At 34.3% G+C, this 20,887-nt stretch overlaps 2 protein-coding genes and 1 pseudogene across 3 annotated transcripts; 1 reads left to right on the forward strand and 2 right to left on the reverse strand.

Moving 5' to 3' along the window:
* The window catches only part of LOC106770115, an 8,288-nt pseudogene extending 7,454 nt beyond the window's left edge, over window positions 1–834 (reverse strand).
* A 3,767-nt stretch (window positions 835–4,601) lies between these two features.
* On the forward strand, window positions 4,602–7,157 carry LOC106770116. The gene has a single exon (XM_014655943.1). It carries the CDS (start codon window positions 4,602–4,604, stop codon window positions 7,155–7,157), a length of 2,556 nt encoding a protein of 851 aa, XP_014511429.1.
* Window positions 7,158–16,535: 9,378 nt separating this feature from the next.
* Window positions 16,536–20,608, reverse strand: LOC106771008 (polycomb group protein FERTILIZATION-INDEPENDENT ENDOSPERM). Of its 2 annotated transcripts, none has more exons than XM_022785034.1 (13): window positions 20,366–20,608; window positions 20,210–20,275; window positions 19,968–20,087; window positions 19,356–19,436; window positions 19,189–19,281; window positions 18,983–19,058; window positions 18,376–18,455; window positions 18,229–18,300; window positions 17,696–17,755; window positions 17,478–17,574; window positions 17,197–17,260; window positions 16,859–16,918; window positions 16,536–16,766 (listed from the first exon to the last, which is right to left on the reverse strand). In XM_022785034.1, the coding sequence occupies exons 1-13, from the start codon at window positions 20,561–20,563 to the stop codon at window positions 16,697–16,699; spliced, it is 1,137 nt and encodes a 378-aa protein (XP_022640755.1). In that variant the 5' UTR covers window positions 20,564–20,608; the 3' UTR covers window positions 16,536–16,696. The 2 variants fall into 2 exon arrangements, with proteins under 2 accessions (XP_022640755.1, XP_014512369.1); XM_014656883.2 differs by having other exon boundaries at window positions 19,968–20,090; window positions 20,366–20,605.
* Window positions 20,609–20,887: the final 279 nt, after the last annotated feature.

The raw sequence follows: 20,887 nt of genomic DNA on the forward strand, positions 1-20,887 counted from the left end.
TTACCAAGGTAGTCAATAACACAATCCAATCCACATCACAAATTTTAATTACGAAATTCAAAATCAATAAACATAACTTACTTGCAACATGTAAATGCATCCATCAACATAAACATTGGTCTTTGCATTTCCTTTCTTCAAAGCATCTGAAGCTTTGTTCAAACCACGTACCAAAAACCGATAAACTATACTACCCCAACAATAATTACCTAGACCATCTAAATTATCAACTATTTCCAATAAAATGGGATAAACTTTACCATTACGTTGGGGAAATAATATCTCACAAATACCAACCAATATGTACAAACTACAAAAAGGGGTACAAGGGATTTTTTTTCCTTTCTTCATCAAACATTTGTAAACCAATTTCAAATCACTTGTCCTATTACCAATGTATTTCACACATTTACTTGCTCGCATTTCTCCATTCAAATTAATCTCTTTCCCATCCAAACTTAACCCCAAACCTAAAAAAAAATCTTGCTCATTCATTGAAACAATTTTATCTCCAATTAAGAAACCACTACTTGGATCAACCCATTTCCACACCAACTCACCCAATATTTTCCTACCTAATTTAACATTGTCAGTAAAATCTAAAAACCATCCAAAAGGAGTGGCCAAAATCAATGACCGGTGCTCATTTGTTAATATCTTGTTCAAAGCACATATGTACTTGGTAGAAAAAGAGTGATGAACCGTCAACTGCATACAAATTCAAAAAATCACACATTCAAAACCCAAAATGCAAAAAAACAAACAACAACAAAAAATCAAAACCATAAACTCCAAAACCAACCTACGACTTACCCTGGTCGAAGAAGACGCCATTCCGCAAAATGAAGACCGCAAACGAAGCAAATGATGAAACACCCACAACCTTTACGAAGCCCAACGCCAACAACAACGAACAACCCGCAAAACGAAGGCCAAACCGGAGCCAATACAAGCAAACCCACACAACCCTAGTGCCAATGCAGAGAATGGAAGAGATCTTTGAGTTTGATGAAAGAGGGAAGAAGAGAGAGAGGATTCGAATAACATGAATTTCGAGAGGGGCAATGTTGGAATACATAAAAACATGTTTCTGTCTCATTAATGACGTCAATTTTTTCATTTTTTTTTTAAAAAACATTGCATCCAATGACCAACTGACACGTCAGTGTGTCAAAAATGTGTCAAAATTAAGTGTGTCAAAATATCGGAATCCAAACTTTAATCATGCTTCTGATACCATATATCAAAAAATGGTTTTTAAACTTAACTTTCTGCATCCCGTGAGTGATAGTAGAAATTAGGTGGTCCAATAGCGACCCGAGTGAGTTTAAGTCTAACTCAATCCCACAAAACCAGTTTATAAGGTAAGGTTTGCACCTCACTTATATATTATAAATTGGTTTTATCTCTAATCGACGTGGGATTTCGGAAACTGTTCAGTGTGCAGGTTGTATTTGTTCCTTATTACAATGTTAGTGTTGCTGAAATGCTAATTCCTGGCTGTGAATTGTCCAGCACATCATGTACTTTTCTTTATTAGCAAATATTTATTAAAGTTAATTTACTTGTGGTTTCCAATCAAATTGGTTGGTTTTGTGTTCTCTTAATGTCTTGATTTGAATTGGTAGTGTCAACATATTGCACCTATTTAGAAAAGTTTAAGACCAGTAAATGGTACGAGCACAAAAAAATACTCCTACAAATTGACAGACGTTCATTTTGTTAACTGATGCAGATGATTGGATTGGCGAATTTGGGCTAGAAGAAGACATTGAAAAGCTGGGATCATAAATTGTTGGGAGAAAAGCTTACAGAATGGCATAAATTGAGAGTTTATTGGTCATACTTCTAATGGGCAACTGTGTGACATTGAATTAAGTTCCATCATTTTTTTTTTAATCTAGGAATGCTATCCGTTTTCCATTTTCCATTTGTGTTGTTTTGATGCAAATAACATTCACCTGCTTTTATTTGTAGTATTTCTTTGTAATTTCCTTTTTGAACCAAAGTGACTTATAAAACCGCAAAAGTAATAAGCTAAATCAATTTTTTTTTTAATTCATTCATGTTTTTCTTATCATGATGATTTTTTTTATTGTTTAAAATTTCTCTGTTTTATTTATTTTCCATTATAGTACAATTCAACCTTAAGTATGCCATATTAATTTAAGATATCACTAAAAAATAGTTTATTTAATTAAAATATAAATTATAATACATATCTAGCATTGTTATTTTAAAAAAAATATATAAAGGCTAAAATAACAACGCAAGACCTCCGACAGTAATTATATATTTTTTTGAATTTATTATAAAAAAATCTTGTGAAATTTCTTGCAAAAATATTAGTAGAAAAAATATACTAACAAATTCAATTTCACAAAGATGGCAAAAAATCACTTGTACAAAAAAAAAACTTGTGAAATTTAAATTTGAATGAAAAAGTACCTATTAGTTTTTTTAAATTGATTTTTTCTCAAGAAAAATTGCTATGAATTTTGTTCATATGAAAATTTTCTGTGGATTTTTTTCGTAGGAAATTTTGCAAGAAATGTTTTATAAATTTTTAAATTCCACTATAACTAATTAATTACCAACAAAGAAATTATTATTAATAAAAATTCATAAAAAACTGCAGGAAATTCTTTTCCTATAAATATTTGTAAGAAATTTGTAGATAAATATCTACAAAATATAAAATTTATAATATATTATTTTGATAAGATTTATTATTTGTTAAGTTTATCAATAACATCTTTAAGATCTCGTATCAAATAGAGTTTAAACAAATTTACGATATACAAAAGTAAGTGTAAATATTAAATTTATATTCTTAAGAATCTTTTATTAAAACTGAACAGATTTATAAAAAAAAATTAAGGCATCACTTTTAATCTAAAATTTTAATAAAATAAATTTACAGATCCTTCTAATTATGTATTGTCTGTCTTATTTATTTTTAATCAATATAAAACTTTTAACCCATCTTAAATTTCTTACAAAATAAAAATAATTTGTTTCTTTTAAATATAATATAAAACCTAAGGTAAATAGAATATCCAATAATGAATTTGAATGTATAAGATATATATTCAACTCAGTAAAAATCATTGAGACCTTATAGTTGGATAATGTCACCAATGAAGAAATTACTTAAGATATCTCATAAGGCAAAAGGAAACTTTTTAATGAGATTTTTTTTTTATCAACAAAAAACAAATAAAACTAATAGAGACAATAGGCTTGTCCTAACCCATATACAAAAGAAAAATAAAAAATGTGTCATCATGCAATCCTTTATCTTATCTAAGAAATATATTCATTCAGTTCTTTTATATCCATCTTCATCTCCTTATATAGTATATAGATCTGTCAAACAAGTCTATATAATGAGATTTTGTCTTTGTCTTCGTCCATGTAAGTTGGGTCAAAACAGCCTGCAGAATAAAAAAAACTTTATTAAAAAAAGCCTACATAGTTAAATACTCCCAAAGTCCTATGGCTCAAGCCTTTTCCTTTTACAAAATTTTATATACAACATAAAAAATTGTGTGATTTAATAAGAAGCACACTTATCTCTTCCCTTCCTTAGTGTTATGCTCCTGTTATGTAAATTATCTATGATCTCCACTTGTTACTTTCCTCCCCTTTTCATTGCTAAGCATTCTTCATGATTCATCTCACTTTAAATATTTGGCATCACTTCTCAAACGTTGTGAAACAAAGGAGGAAGAGAAAAAAAAAAATCAGCCTTAAAAGCTCTGTTTCGAAAGAGAGCAACACACATAGATTTCACTCTTCTGAAATTGTTTCAAAAAACCTACCAAGTTCAACGTCTTTACTGATTCCATATTCAACAACAAAACCATGGTGAGAGTCCAGTGAGGATCCACCAAATTCACTGTAGAAAACTGCAAAAAAACGTTCAAATTGAAAAAGTGAATCCAATTCATTATATCAGATCTCAGTCACCATTTTCTAATTTATTCTCTTTAAGAAAAATAAACAAAAAAAAACCTCGTGATATGGGAGGTATGATATCACTCATAAATCTGTCAAGCATGGTTTCCAGCTCAAAATCTTCAAGAACAACACCATGTTTATTCATAGCACTAGGGCGCATGATTCTGAGTTTGGTACCACGAACCCATCTTTCAAAACTATCCGCCTAATTAATCAGAATTTGATAAGAACATGAAACATTAACATAAATGGATAAAATTATAACATGAAAAGGAAAGAAAGATGATACCTCAAACATCAGGTTTTTTACAAAATTGAGGTTGAAGCATTTCAAATGTATAAATTCCTGTACTAGGTTCATGTTATGCAAAACCATTTGGACGAGGATGCTAGGCCCAAAAGATTGATAAAAAGACCAGTTGGATGGTCTGATTTCATTCATCACTAGTATATTTCATTATTTTGTTGGTGCAGGTTCTAGAAGAAGTTAGTTATGAGTTTTGTTATTGTGTTAATTGGCCTGTGTGCCACCTGTCATAGGGAATATTTTGAGGAGCTATTTCTATTGTTGTATTGTGCATTGAAAGGGCAGAAAAAATATATTTCATTCTCTTCTCTTAACTTTCTTAGGAGGAACCATGTCCTCGAATTCAAGGCTTTTCTATTTTCGTAACATTTGGTGCTCTCGTTACGCTCTTGTCACGCTCTCTTCCATGGCTCACAACACCCGTCTTAAAACCCTTTCAAATAAGCTCAATGAAATGCTCTCACAAATGTCACTATTTTCCACCCAAATGACCGATATGCACACTCGTCTTTCTCACCTGGAATTCCCTTCATCCCCTCCCCCATTCCAGTCCATTGACCACACACCTTCACAACGTCATTTCTTGAAGCTGGATGTACCCCGCTTTGACGGTATAGATCCCGTTGGATGGATTTTTAAGATCAACCAATTCTTTGACTACCATAACACACCGGAGGAGGAACGTATCATTGTTGCATCCTTCTATCTTGATGGAGCGGCTTTGGCATGGTTTCAATGGATGTACCGTAACGGCCAAATTCTTTCATGGACTCATTTGTTGCAAGCTCTTGAGACCAGATTTGCTCCCACAGCTTTTGAAGATCCAAGGGGTAAGCTCTTTAAGCTTTCTCAAACATCTTCCGTTTCGGCTTACCTCAATGAATTTGAAGCCACTGCAAATCGCGTGACTGGGNTGTCACCGCCCTTCCTGTTAAGTTGTTTCCTCTCTGGCCTCAAGTCGGAAATNCGCCGTGAGGTGGTGGCTCAACAACCACAGACGTTGTCGTTAGCGGTGGGTTTGGCCAGGTTGCAAGAAGAGAAACTTTGGGATCTTTCTAGGGTTCAACGCGTTAAACCNCTTTCATCTTGGCCCACTTCATCTCTTACGCGGACTGTTCCCACCCCTATTCAACAACCACCACCGAAACCTCTTCCTCCCATTTTGCCCTCCCCATCTCCAAAAACTCGATATCGCCAGTTGACGGAGGCCGAAATGGCGGACCGCCATGAGAAGGGGCTTTGCTTTAATTGTGATCAGAAATACTCACGCTCTCATCGGTGCCCAGCTCGATTCCTTCTTCTAATCGCTGAAGAGGACGACTCCACCGGTGGGTTAGCCTCAAACCCAACAAGTTTTGATCCTGACCCGAGAACGGATGAGCAACCACCACAGCCCATAGACTTATTATTGGATTTACCGGCCCAAATCAGTTTACATGCCTTGTCTGGCATCGGGGGCCCCGAAACTCTGCGTCTCACGGGTCATATTGGACAACATCCAATTCGTGTGTTGGTGGATGGGGGTAGCACCCATAACTTCATTCAAAAGGATGTGGCCATTCATTTGGGCATGACCCAAACACCCACCACACTTCTCAAAGTATTGGTTGGGAGCGGTGAAGAATTGGCTTGCACTACGTTGTGTTCTATAGTGGAATTGTTCATTCAGGGACATTCTTTTCACATAGATTTGTATGTATTAGATATGGGGGGATCTGATGTAGTCCTTGGCGCCCAATGGTTAAAGCAATTAGGGCCCATATTAATGGATTACCAAGCATTGACTATGAAATTAGTTTTTAATCACTCTACCATCGAACTCAGAGGTGACTCTGGGCCACAGCCCACCTCCATTTCCTTGCATCAACTCAGACGTGTTGCTCGTTCCGACCCTACGGCCCAACTTTTCTCTTTAGCAGTTCGACCAGCTTCTACACACTGCTTTCTTCCTGCACACTCTGACCCCCGGGTGCAGCAATTACTCACTTCATTTTCCTCTTTATTTTCTGAGCCAAAGTCTCTGCCACGATCACGTGAAACTGATCACGTCATTCCTCTCTTCCCTAATTCTCATCCTGTCAATGTCAGGCCTTACAAGTATCCTCACTCACAAAAATTGGAAATAGAGAAACAGGTCTCCAAAATGCTTGCCTCAGGGTGGATACAGCCAAGTTCAAGTTCGTTCTCTTCCCCGGTTCTCCTCTTGAAAAAGAAGGACGGCTCATGGCGGATGTGTGTGGATCATCGCGCCTTGAATGCCATCACCGTCAAGGACCGGTTTCCACTTCCCACTGTCGAGGAGCTGTTAGATGAACTGGGATCTGCACGCTGTTTTTCCAAATTAGATCTTACCTCCGGGTTTCATCAGATTCGCCTCCATCCCACTGATGTCCACAAAACAGCCTTCCGTACACACGATGGTCATTATGAGTACTGTGTAATGCCCTTCGGTTTGTGCAGCGCGCCAGCCACCTTCCAATCTACTATGAACGACATCTTCAGGCCCCTGTTACATAAGACGGTTATTGTATTTTTTGATGATATCTTGGTCTTTAGTACTGATTTTGCCCAGCATTTGTCACATCTTCAGCAGGTATTTGAGATACTTAAACGCAATCAGTTCTATTTACAACCTCGGAAGTGTTCCTTTTCCCAGTCCCAGATCGCATACTTGGAGCACATTGTAGCTGACGGGGGTGTGTCTCCAGATCCAGCAAAAATACAAGCTATGGTTCAGTGGCCAACTCCCTCTTGCGCTAAGGGACTGCACGGATTTTTGGGATTAACAGGGTTTTATCGCAAGTTCGTACGGGGTTATGCAGCAATTGCACAACCCTTGATAGACCTTCTCAAAAAAGGAAATTTCACATGGTCTTCCACAGCTTAACAAGCATTCGATACACTGAAATCTGCTATGACTAGTACTACTGTTTAGTCATTGCCTAATTTCTCTAAAACATTTTATGTGCAAACTGATGCCTCCGGATCGGCGATGGGTGCAGTGTTAATTCAAGATAATCATCCGATTGCTTATTTCAGTAAAGTGTTCTGCCCTCGTTTATCCAAGTCCTCTGCTTATGTTCGGGAGCTTCATGCCATTACGAGTGCGGTGAAACGGTGGCGTCAATATTTGCTGGGCCATTTTTTTATCATTCAAACTGATCAGAGGAGCTTGAAGGAGTTATTGACTCAAATTATTCAGACCCCAGAACAACAACATTATCTTGTTAAGTTACTCGGCTATGATTATGAAATTCAGTACAAACCAGGGAAGCTAAACATAGTGGCAGATGCACTTTCACGAGCCGATTGCACTACTCAGGGTGCGATGCACATGCTGACTATCCCTCAATTTGTGTTCTTGCGTGACTTAAAGGAATCACAATTACTTGACCCAGATTTTATCCTCATGAGGGATAAATATCTCTCAGATCCTTCCTCATATCCTCACTTCAACTGGAATGGTGAATTGCTTATTTATCGTGGGAAAATTTGGTTAAGCTCCAAGTCCAAATTCATTTCCTTGTTGTTAAGAGAGTTCCATGAAACACCTATTGGCGGCCATGCTGGGGTCAGCAAAACTCTGAAACGATTAAGTGCTAACTTTTACTGGGCGTCTATGGCCAAGGATGTTAAGGTGTTTGTATCTCAGTGCAATGTCTGTCAACAAACTAAGCATAGTACTAAGCGTCCAGGAGGCCTTTTACATCCGTTACCCATCCCAATGGGTGTTTGGGAAGATATTTCTCTAGATTTCGTAACTGGTCTCCCTCCTTCCAATGGTTATACAGTGTTATTGGTGGTAGTGGATCATTTCTCAAAGGTTGTCCATTTGGGCACTCTACATACAGGCTTCACAGCTTATAAAGTAGCAGATTTATTTGTCACTTTGGTTTGCAAACACCACGGCTTGCCCAAGAGTATTGTCTCCGATAGAGATCCGATTTTCATTAGTCGTTTCTGGTCAGATTTGTTCAAGTTCAGCGACACCCTTCTCCGAATGAGCTCCTTTTACCATCCTCAAATTGATGGACAGACTGAAGTCATGAATCGAATCATTGAACAATATTTAAGAGCTTTCGTCCACAACAAACCTCATCATTGGCTCAAATACCTTCCTTGGGCAGAATACCATTACAATACTTCAATCCATTCTGGGTCTGGATTGACTCCCTTTGAAGTGGTTTATGGCAAGCCACCTCCATCTATACCAGCTTACATTGAAGGCACTTCTACTAATGCAGGTTGTGATTCGGTGCTTACATCCCGTGAGGAGATTTTTTCACTTCTCAAAACTAATTTGTTGAAGGCACAAAACAGAATGAAGAAGATTGCATATTCGAAACGTAGAGATTTGACATTCGAGGTCGGGTCTTGGGTGTATCTGAAACTTTAGCCGTACAGACAAGTTTCAGTCTCTGGACACCGGTATCATAAGCTAGCCAAGCGCTTCTATGGGCCCTATAAAGTGCTTGAACGTATTGGACCTGTCGCATACAAGATCGAGCTTCCGCCACAGTCCAAGATACACAATGTTTTTCACTGTTCTATGTTGAAACATCACGAAGGATTTGTTCCTCCAAATATTGACCAACTTCCTCCTGAGTCTGTGGAAAACAACCCTCTTGTCACTTCATTGGCTGTTTTGGATTTTAAGACAGTACCTGTGGATGGTGTTCCCACTCGTTTTGCCTTGGTTCAATGGAATGGGTTGTCTCCTAATGACACGTCGTGGGAGAAATGGCAGAACCTCAAATCATTGTATGACCTTGAGGACAAGGTCCTTGCCGAAGGGGATGGTATTGTTATGCAAAACAATTTGGATGAGGATGCTAGGCCCAAAAGATTGATATAAAGACTAGCTGGATGGTCTGATTTCATTCATCACTAGTATATTTAATTATTTTGTTGATGTAGGTTCTAGAAGAAGTTAGTTATGAGTTTTGTTATTGTGTTAATTGGCCTGTGTGCCACCTGTCATAGGGAATATTTTGAGGAGTTATTTCTATTGTTGTACTGTGCATTGAAAGGGCAGAAAAAATATATTTCATTCTCTTTTCTTAACTTTCTTAGGAGGAACCATGTCCTCGAATTCAGGGCTTTTTTGTTTTCGTAATAGTTCATCCATTATACTTATAAAACTTGCTTCGGTGTTTTTTTTTTAATTGCTCTGAGAAATGATGGCGTGAAAAAGTTCTCAGCATCCATAGTATATATCTCCCTATGTAGTGGCTATAAGAAAAGTCAATAACCAGTAAGATCGAGCAATATTGGAAAATCATGCTACATACAGAAATGAGAAAGTATAATTGTTCTCGTGGAGAAATTTCTAATGGTAACATGTACTGCTCATTCAAAATTCTCACAGACAAGTACCTATGGTTGAAAAAAGTCTATTCAACTAAACTCTTTTCTAAAATGAACCTTTTATTAACTGAGATTATAATTTAGTCAATCAAACATAAAATTAGTATAATAAGTTGTTTGAGTTTATATATTTAATAGGAACTCCCTACTATACTTAGAAACTTAATATACGTATCAATCACGGATAGATTTTTATGATTTTATCTTTGGACTTGTTAGACTATAGCAGTCTTACGAAGTTAAATTAGAAAGTAGAATCATAATAAAACGCCTAGTCATTTTATTTTCCTTTTATGAGCTTATGCGGAGGTTAAATTTATCTAAGCACCATAGACATTTTCTAACATCACATGTCACATTCATATTCTAATAGCAAGATCCTCACAAACACATCTTTCCATCAAATAAAACAACTGATTGCAAGCCTACGAAAACCTGTCTTAAGGAAGAGGAAACACAACAAACATAAAAGTTGAATTTACACCAATCGCAGCAATAAGCATAAAAATTTTATTCAAGAGAGCAAATCATCCAAAACATACTTCAACAATTGACATATGATAACAACAAGAGGACTCAATTGACATATAATAATAGTCCTAGTTTGCTTCACCTCAGTTCTTAGTTTCAGTGTTCGTTTCTGAACTTACCCATTGTCTTCATTCAAGCCCTCATTCCACAAAAATAATGCAATAATTAAAGTGAAAATAAATAAGAAACCAAAGCATATACAAAAACATAAAGGAAGAATGATGTATGAGAAAGAAGTACAAAGTGTGGTTAAAGATTGTAAAAACTTGATCCAGAAGCACCCCAATATCAAAACGACCTTATCCACCAATTTCACAATGAACAACGGTGCATAAAATGCCACCCCTTGAAATACGCGACGAGCTCGAACCATTTTGTGGCGGCACTAGATGACGGTTTTGGTAGTGGGAGAAGCGTTGGGACACTAGGCAATGATGGCATCGGCGACCCCTTGCCAGTGGGTGGCTTTGAGGTTGGTGCGGTTGAGGGAGTACCACTAGACGACACATTTTGCATATTGTTCCATCTTGTTGATCATGCACAACAACATAAACAAGAGTCACACAATAATGCATGTTTCTATATTTATATAAAGGAATATTTTTATCCAATATCATTTTCCCTACACACATAACTAATTTTAGCATTATATAGATTTAACTTTAGAACAAAAGAGTATGTTATCTGATGATTTCATTTGATTATTCCATTACCATCCAAAGTACAAAGTTTTGATGTATTATTTCAAAGAGTAGAATACCATATATATATATATATATAGACACACACATACACATATATAAGGATCCTATAATTCTTTATCTATTAAAGGAATGACAGGTGCACAAATCTTAACTCCTCCACTCAAGTTGGTACATGAATATTACACATTCCCAACTTGAATAAACTGATTAAACAATCTTTTGACACTTCTTTGGTGAGAACATCAGCCAACTGCAATTCTGATCTTACAAAAGGAAATTAAATTAGTCTAGCTTCAAGCTTCTCTTTGATGAAATGTCTATCAATCTCCACATGTTTTGTTCTCTCATGTTGCACGAGATTGTGAGCAATTGTTATAGCCGAAGTATTCTCACAATACAAACTCATAGCTTCATTTGGTTTAAAGCCCAAATTTGATAACACATTTTTAATCCACAAAAATACACATATATCTAGTGTCATGCCTCTGAATTCTGCTTCAACACTAGATCTTGCTACTACAGGTTATTTTTTACTCCTCTAAGTTACAAGATTCCCTTCTACAAAAGTAAAGTATCCAAAGGTAGATATTTTATCAATCTGCCCAATCTGCATTTGTGTACCCGTCTACCTTTAAAGTTTCCATGATTTAAGAACAAAATTCCTTTTCCAGGAGCGAACTCCAAATATCTCAAAATCCTCTCAACAACATCCATATGAAGCTTTGGCGGATCATGCATAAATTGATTAACAACATTCACTGCATAGGTGATATCTGGATGTGTATGGCACAAATAAATTAATTTTCCTACCAGCCTTTGGTATCTTCCTCTATCTATGCTTGTTAAATTTGAGCATTGAAAGAGTTTATGATTTTATTCAATTGGTGTGTCAGCTGGCTTACTTCCAAGCAACCTTGTTTCCGATAGTAAGTCAATAGTATATTTTCTTTGGCATAGGAAAATACCATGTTTTGATCTACCTAGTTCAATACCCAAAAAATATTTGAGATTTTCAAGTTGTTTTATCTCAAATTCAGATGCAAAGTATTGTTGTAAACTAGAAATCTCATTTTGGTCATTTCCTGTAACAATCATGTTATCTACATATATAATCAAAGTTGTAATTTTTCCTTTTCCTCTCTTCAAAAATAAGGTGTGATCAGAGTTACTTGCTCTTTAGCCAAAAGCCTTTGTAGACTTGGTAAACCTTTCAAACCATACTCTTGGGGATTGTTTTAATCCATATAGAGCCTTATTTAATTTGTAAACCTTCATTCGAATTGAATCTGTCATGCCTGGTGAAAAATCCATATAAATTTCTTTTGAAATTTTTCTCCATGTAGGAAATCATTTTTCACATCAAATTGTAGAAGAGGNCAATCTTGATTTGCAGCTAGCGACAGAAGTATTCTCAAAGTGTTTAGCTTGGCTACCGGTGCAAATGTCTCTTGGTAATCTACACCATAAGACTAAGTGTAACCTTTAGCCACAACTCGTGTTTTATACCTCTCAATAGTTCCATCATCTTTATGCTTAATTGTAAATACCCATTTGCAGCCGTCAATTTTCTTCCCTCTAGTAAGGACACAAGATCCCAGGTGTTGGTTTTTTTTTTTTAATTTTTCATCTCCTCAACCATTGCTTTGGTTCATCTAGGATCTGTCAAAGATTCCTGTATATTACTAGGAATAGAAATTGAAGATAATTGAGATTCAAATGATGCATATGACTGGGATAACCTATAAGATGACACATATTTACTTATGGGATATTTAACTTTGACTTAGAGGTTTGGTTCATATTTAGCTGGAGGTTGACCATGGTTAGAACAAGGTGGAAGATTATATTGAATAGTAGTAGAATCAGTGTTTGGTGTGCTGGTAGTCTCACGCAGACAATAATCAATTCCATGATAAATTTCATCTAAATTAGTATTATCAGAGATAGGATCAGAAGGTACCTCTGAAGAGTCAAGCTGAACCTGTAGAGTAGATTGAGCCAATTGGTTATGATCAGAAGACACTGTATTATCCAGGAAAAAAGTGTCCATATTTAGGATTGGCTCACTTCCTACAGAATGATCCTCACATGATAATTTATCTTCACAATATAATTCTGAGACGTCAAACATACTAACATCATGATTATGCACTTCACTTGCATTGACCCCCTGAAGTGGAGAATTAACATAAAAAAATTCATGCTCATTAAATGTCACATCCATAGAGATATAAAATTTCTTTGATGGTGGATGGTAAGCACGATAACNTTTTTGAGTTGATCCATACCCAACAAAAACACATTTGATCGCTCGTTCTTCAAAAGCTTTGTACGTTGATGTGGGTGTAAGTGAACATATATAACATATACAAAAATATAAGGTGGTAAATAAACTATGGAAGGAAGGATACAATGATCAACCAACACATCGAAAGACCTTCGAAAGTTAAGCACACTAGAAAGGGTTTGACTAATTAAATAAACGACAAAGCTCACAGCCTCACCCTATAAATGAGATAAGACATTACCATCTATCAAAAGTGATCTTGTCACCTCTAATATATGTCTATTTTTCCTCTCAGCCACTCCATTTTGTTGTGGTGAATAAGGACATGTAGTTTGATGCAAGATGCTTTTAAAGTTCATGAACTCTATTAATTCAGTCTTAAAATATTATCCTCCATTGTCTGATCGGATGACCTTAATAGATGTGTTAAATTGTGTAACAATCAGATGATAAAAGGAATGAACTACATCATACACATCACTTTTATGTTTAAGCAAATATACCCAGGTTACCCGAGTACAATCATCAACAAAACCGATAAACCATTTTTTTTTCATTATGTGTAGATTGTGGAGGAAAACCCCAAACATCTGTGTGAATTAATGAAAAAGGAAAATTAGTTTTGTTTTGCTTAAAGGAAACACAACACGATGATTTTTTGCCATAACACAAGTTTCACAAAAAAAAAATCAGATTTGCATTTATAAAATAATGATGAAAATAATTTTTTTAAATAATCAAAAGAGGGATGTCTCAACCTTCTATGCAATAACCAAATTTTCTTTTTATTTTTATCTTGGATGTGATCATTCGCAAGACAAGCCAACCCTCTTTTATGGGTTTGTTGTGAGACATTTTCAAGATAATACAGTCTTTCACTCTCTCTACCACTAGCAATCTTGTCCTTGGAATGGATGTTATAAAAAATACAATGGGTTGGGTAAAACAAGGCAACACAAGAATGTGATTTGGTTAATTTGCTGACGGAGATAAGATCAGTTTAATGTAGGAATAAATAAAACATCACAAATCGATAAGAAGGGTGAGAGGGATATAGTACATATACCTTCAATAGGAGATGAGACCCCACTCGAATTATTAATAACAGTTTTAGAATAATTAAAGGAAAATTAGTAAATATATGAGGATCACAAGTCATGTGATCAGTAGCACCTGAATCAATTATCAAATCACTACCCTACGTAATAACAGAAAGAATAAGGGCAGAGTTAGATATACTTGACTTGGTCACAAATTCGGCAATAGTTTTAGAGTTCATACATGTAATCTAATTTAATTATTTAATTTTGATAAAAAAAATAAAACATAACTTTTTTATCATTAAAGTGAGTTTGAATTTAACATTTAAAATTATCTATTTAATATGAATTATAAAAGAATTAATCTTTAATTAGTTTGGTTACCAATTGTAAAAATATAATAAATATTTTTAACAATATCAAAATCTAAATTTTATAAACTTTAAGTAATATTCAACATCACGTCTAACTCTAGTCAAGTTGGATTGAGTCAAGGTATGTTTGAATTTGGACAACATTTAAAATTATCTATTTAATATGAATTATAAAAAAAAATATTTAATTAATAATTGGTTACCAAATATAATAATGTAATAAATATTTTCGACAATATCAAAATCCAAATTTTATAACGTGTGACTTCAATAATATTTAACTTTATATCTAGGGTGAGACAAACTTATAAATATGAAACCTAATTATTTAATTATGATACAAGCTAAGATATAAACTTTTGTACCATTTGGATACCTCCAAAATCTTTATAGGTTTGTATCATTTGGATACCATAGTCCAAGACTTTTGGTTCTTTTTTGTATTTTAACATCCTTTTTACTGCGGTTAAATGTGCTATATATCAAACACCACGACTACTATACTGACTCTAAAGATATTTCATTTAATGTTTATTGTTAAACTCCAAAACTAGAGTTACTAGAAGGTCTAGTCTCTCTAGACAATCTTGTCTCAACAAAAAGAAAATACATCTCCAATTGACACAATATAACCACAACCTTATTCTTGAACTTATCCAACTTGTCAAGGTAAATAACTTTACTAGATATTGTATTAGAAAAGTGGCATAATCAAGTCAAAGCATACATAACATTCATAAGCATTATCCTCCTAATAGTTACATATAGAAGTTATTACATTATAACATACTAATAATGATATTTTAATTCATATAATTTCAAATCTTTCATGTATATAAGTCTATTGATAATAAAAAAAGTAACCTCACATCTTGTCTCATAAAAACATACAAAATGATTTTCTCTTGCTTAGATGATATGTGACAAGTACAATCACTTATAATGAGAGATTATAGAATTAATTGTTTTGTTGTACCCATTTTTTAATCATATGCAAATAAGTATTGATACCACGATTTGTCTAGCCTTAGAGAATTGAAAAGTCTTTTGATAATATTGTTATAACTTTATTCTTTTTCTCTACATGCATGACATTCGGATGGTGGGGGATAGTCTAGATGGATAGTTATATCAGTTACATTTTTCTAGTGACTAGTAACTATAAGGTTTAAAATCGGAATATCTGTTGCAAGACATATTTATGTCCTTGGTTTTTAATAAAATGTTGTGTAAAATATTGTAATACAACAGTGATTAAATAAAATAATATTTAAAATTAATTAGATTACAATTGTTAAAAAAAGTCTTACAGAGTAAAAAATAGATGGCAATTCTTTATTGCACAAAAACAGAACACTTTAAAATTTCAATCTTTCCATAAAACAGAACACTTGAAAGATGTGCAAGGAGAGCATATCAAGTTATTCAGGAGCTTGTTTTAAGGAACGTTGTTAGATTTTCTTGAAGCACATCAGAAATACTGGAATCAGAAATGTCATTCTTAAATAAAATATATTTGATACCCTTTAAATAATGTTTTAATAAATATTTTATAAATTTTAAAATGAAAGAAGTAAAAACTTCAAATGAGATCAGAATATGATTTTTCACATCCTATGAAAAAACAACCTTAACACCCTTTAACATGGGAATAAAAACACTTGAAAAATAATACAACATAATTATGGAAATTCGGAAAATATCGCAACAAATAGTTCAACATATACTTCTCTGATTTCCATTCTAAAAGATAACTTAATCAGAAAAACAAAGAAAACGATTGACCACATATAAAGATGTACGCTACTAAACAATTTAACTCAAAAACCCTTAACAAATCATCTCCCACCATAGAAGATAATTACGAGCTTCACACGCAAAACCCTAATTCATTTCGAAAGTATTTTCCATTAAATAATATATTAAAGGGGAAAGAANCATTCGAACTGAAGANCTCTAAAATGTATAAACCGGCAACATGCATGGCTCAATTTTATTTAAAACAACGTCAAAGTTCTAATGAGTTCTCAGTTGAACCTTTTACATTAAAAGGCTTATCGAACCAAAATAAACAAACACTCAATAAACCAAGTTCCTGATTTTTTGACATGCATGTATGCAAGTTAGGTTGAAGAGTTTGAAACATCATCCCAGCGCCATATTGTCCCATCCTCAGTGCAACTCAATATAGTACTACAACATAACACAACAGAGGACTATAGTTAAAAACTACAAGAATATTGCACCAAAAATATGAGAATCATCATCAATATATCAAGCATTACCTTCCATCAAAGGAAGTAGCAGTCTGCCTGATCGGAGAGTTTGATTGAGGATGTGACAACCTGAACAAGGTGACTAAGCATAAGAACTTTATACAGTAGAAGACCTTTGAATTGAAATAACTATAAAACTTAGGTACAATTTTTTAAAGCCTTGTTTGAACTGTTTTTTACAATCAGAATTGGAGTTCATCTCAGAAATTTGCATAATCTTTTTAATGCATATATTTATTTGCAGATTGTGGAGATGAAAGTTAAATTCTGATTGAAAACTACAAAAACCATCAATATAACTTTCTCTAAGTTTTGTTCTTGAAATAATCAGTTGATAGACAACATACTTTGTAGCAAGTACAGGAGGACATGACTGCAATTCCCAAACATAAATCTGGCCTGCCCTGTTACCTGAAACACCCAGAAAATAAAANAAAAAATNAACATAAAACAAAAGTAAATTCTTGAAATTACCTCAGACTTGCCATAAAAAAGAACCAGTCAAAATTGTCAGAATGTATTCAACAAATTGTCCAATTATCCATAGTTCCTATCACACTATAGAACTGGAACTGCAGTAGATACTAGAGAAAACAATAAATTTTAAAAAATAAGCAATAATTTTTACCTACTGTAGCTATGTTGAAATGGAAATCACATGAAAACTTGAGGAACCAGATATCACATGAAGGAATGGGGTATTTCTGAAGGACGTCAACTGCACCCTAAAAATCCACACAGAGCACAAAAAATAATATGACGCTGATTAAAACTTAATATCATAAAACAAATGAAAAAAGATAATAATAATAATAATAATAATAATAGTAAATAATTATAACTAACCGTTCCTGTAATTTCATCCTTCACTTTAGGTTCCCACAACATAATTTCATCATCAACACTCTGGAAACGTAAAATGATCCATTACTCAAGGAATTAGCAAATTAACTATATCAATAGGAGGAAAACTAGTTGAAAACTCGATACTATGATTCATTGTCGAGTGCCCAAAATGAGGAATTCCTCAAAAACCTTCCTAACTTCTCGTCTCCAAATTATTAGACTTTTTTAGACAAAGAAACTTCACTGAAGACTATTTCCCACTTAAAATGAGCATCAAGGATAAGTGTAGAAACATCAAATTCAGTAAAGCTACCTCAGCTTGTTTACCAAAGAAAGTCTTTAAAATTTATACCATACAAACTAACACCAAAGTTTTACCATAAAAATTTTCAAAATTTAATTTGCTGTTTTAATAAAATAGTATCAGAAACAACTGTTTTACATAAGATACGTGAAGCTGATACTATTTCCACAACAAACATAACATTTAAATTCCACCAGGAAGAGTAGTCTGACACAGAGCAATCACTCACCTTTGAAAGGATGAAATCACCCAACCACCTAGTACAGTCAACATAATTTACATGAACCGAAGCACTGTATACCTGAAAATAGGTATCACTAGAATTAGGAATTATACAAAGCTCAATGATATGTACCAAAAATAAATTGTTACTAACAGGATGTTGGACAAATTTTGTTGGGAACTTTGAAGGAAGATCTGTCCATGTGAATGATTTTTCTACATATGTCCAGAAGTCTGCATAAACACAAGGAACATGATGGATTAAAATGAAACTGATAATTATAGAGTTGGTAAATCACAATTGACTGAATGTGTAAACAGAAACAGGTATGATGTTGCACACAAGAATTTTTTACAAATTACAAAAATTATTGCTACTTGCGGCATATGTTGTTATGAAACAGATATCAGAGATACGATAAAAAATGTATATCAAATCCATTAAGAATAATTGATTATATGTAAGAAGGATAGATGGATAAACAGAGGAGATGGAAGATCAAGGAACCCTCAATAGCTTTTCTAAAAATATTGAAACAATGGTGACATTTAATCCGTGTAATCAACTCCACCTAGTGGAAAAAGTATCAATTTTATCTTATTTCTTCATTTTCGTTATAACTGATGAAAGAACTATGATTTTTTTCATTCTGCCCTCTTACCAATCTAATATCAATCAACCACTACTTCAGTTTTGTTTCACTCTGCCATCTTTAGTCAGGTAGCATCAAGAAGCTACCATCAAACAAAAAATATCTTACCCTTTATAGACCATATTTTTACAGTAGTATCCATGCCACAACTACAAACACGATATATATCCGAAGGATGAAAGTCCTACAGAAAGAAACATAAAATTAGTTGGGCTAATCTCCAAAATCCAGATATTATATATATTATAGCTGCGAATAGGTAGGTAAGTAAACAATAAAAAGGACGAGATACACTAGATGGAGAGTACACTTACAACACTTAGGACTTCGTTGCGGTGTCCTCCAGCTCCTGCAAATATCAGGATACATATTCCAGTTTGAGTATTCCACAACCGAAGAGATTCATCCTGATCAACCTTAAATGTCATTATTGAGAAACAAAAGATTGTTTAAATAGTTAAAATGTGGAGAAGCCAATTACTCTGCTTGCAGATATCACAAGCGATGGTTTCAATGTTTGGGTTCTGACTTCATTTATAGGGTTCCCATGGCCAATAAAACTCTGCAGAGAGGAGATGTCATGTTATGTAGCAGAAGGGATTAGAGCACCACCAATACATTTTCAACATTATTGACAAAAAAATGTACATTCAAAGGCATTTAGCTTACAGTAATGCCCTCAAAAATCCCAACTAACAATCAACACTAAGGGCGGTATGAGTAAATAACTTATTAAGCTTTGATTCAGTAAGAACTTAAGCACTGGTTCAACAATAAAAAGCTTATCCATGAAGTTAATTGTGAATCACTTTTCGGTTAAGCTTCTTAAAATAAGCTCACACTAAACTCCAACAAGGACGCCAGTATTTTTTTCTAACGAAAACAAAATTCAGAAAAAGTACTTAACCATAAAGATTAAAGTAAACAGAGCTACCATTAATCAAAGACCACCTTGAAATGCTTTTATATAAAATAAACCGACATAAGCTCCATATAATCTCTTACAATCGCCACCGAAATATAAAAAATCTATAATCCATTGTTCAAAAGCTTCATGCAGATTATCACGAGTTCATTACTGTAACCAAAATACCCGGTATATGCTCTCACGGCCAGCATCAATGACTCGGATTATCCCCTTGCTTCCTCCAGCCACAATAAATGGACTCCCCTTATCACTGCATGCCCAACTCACAGTGTAAAAAGCCTCATCCTTCTGGTCCACAGAGAAACATAAAAAGTGAAACAAACCTTAGAACACAGACATACACAGAAAAAAAAAAAAAAAAACAAAGTTAGAGAAAATAGAGACTGAAGAGTCAAATGTTCACTTACATCCTCGTCCACATAAGACTGCAAAACAGCAATAATCCCTCCTTCAAGGCATTGATAAACAGTAATCTAAGAAGAAGGAGAAAGAAACATTAAAAATTGAAACTTTCGGAATGAAATGAAAAAGGGCAGTGGAGGAAAAAAAAATAGAGGGTGTACTCTGTTGCCACCAACAGTGACGAAAACGTTGAGGAAACGAGAGTCAAGGAAGTTGAAAGCGACAGCGTATATAGGACGTTGCCCCTCTTGGAGGCGATTGGTGATTCTGTATTGTTTCTTTTTTGCCGGAGCCAACGATCCCACCACAGGCTCACACCCTAAGCCAAATGTTTTTCCCTTTTTACCCTTGTCCTCCATCTTTTGTATTTCTTAGTATTCTCTATTAGGTTTCACACAAAGAAAGATGAGAGAGATGTAATTTTCTATTTCTCACTCAAAAAATTAAATAAATAGATAATTTTACGGGTTACCCGATTAGTTTTACCGGGTTAAAAGTTTTCAATGAGATTCAAAGTTTTTGTCTGAATAAGACGTTAGATGATATGTCTGATGATATGTCTGACGTGACGTCAGATGACAGCTATCATATCAGATACAGCTATAAAATTTATTTAATGTCTTTATGATCATAATAAAGATTGTCCCACTGAGTAAGTAATGCTAATAAATGATCACGATTTT

This window comes from Vigna radiata, chromosome 8, assembly GCF_000741045.1.
Source record: "Vigna radiata var. radiata cultivar VC1973A chromosome 8, Vradiata_ver6, whole genome shotgun sequence".
Classification (NCBI taxonomy): Eukaryota; Viridiplantae; Streptophyta; class Magnoliopsida; order Fabales; family Fabaceae; genus Vigna; species Vigna radiata.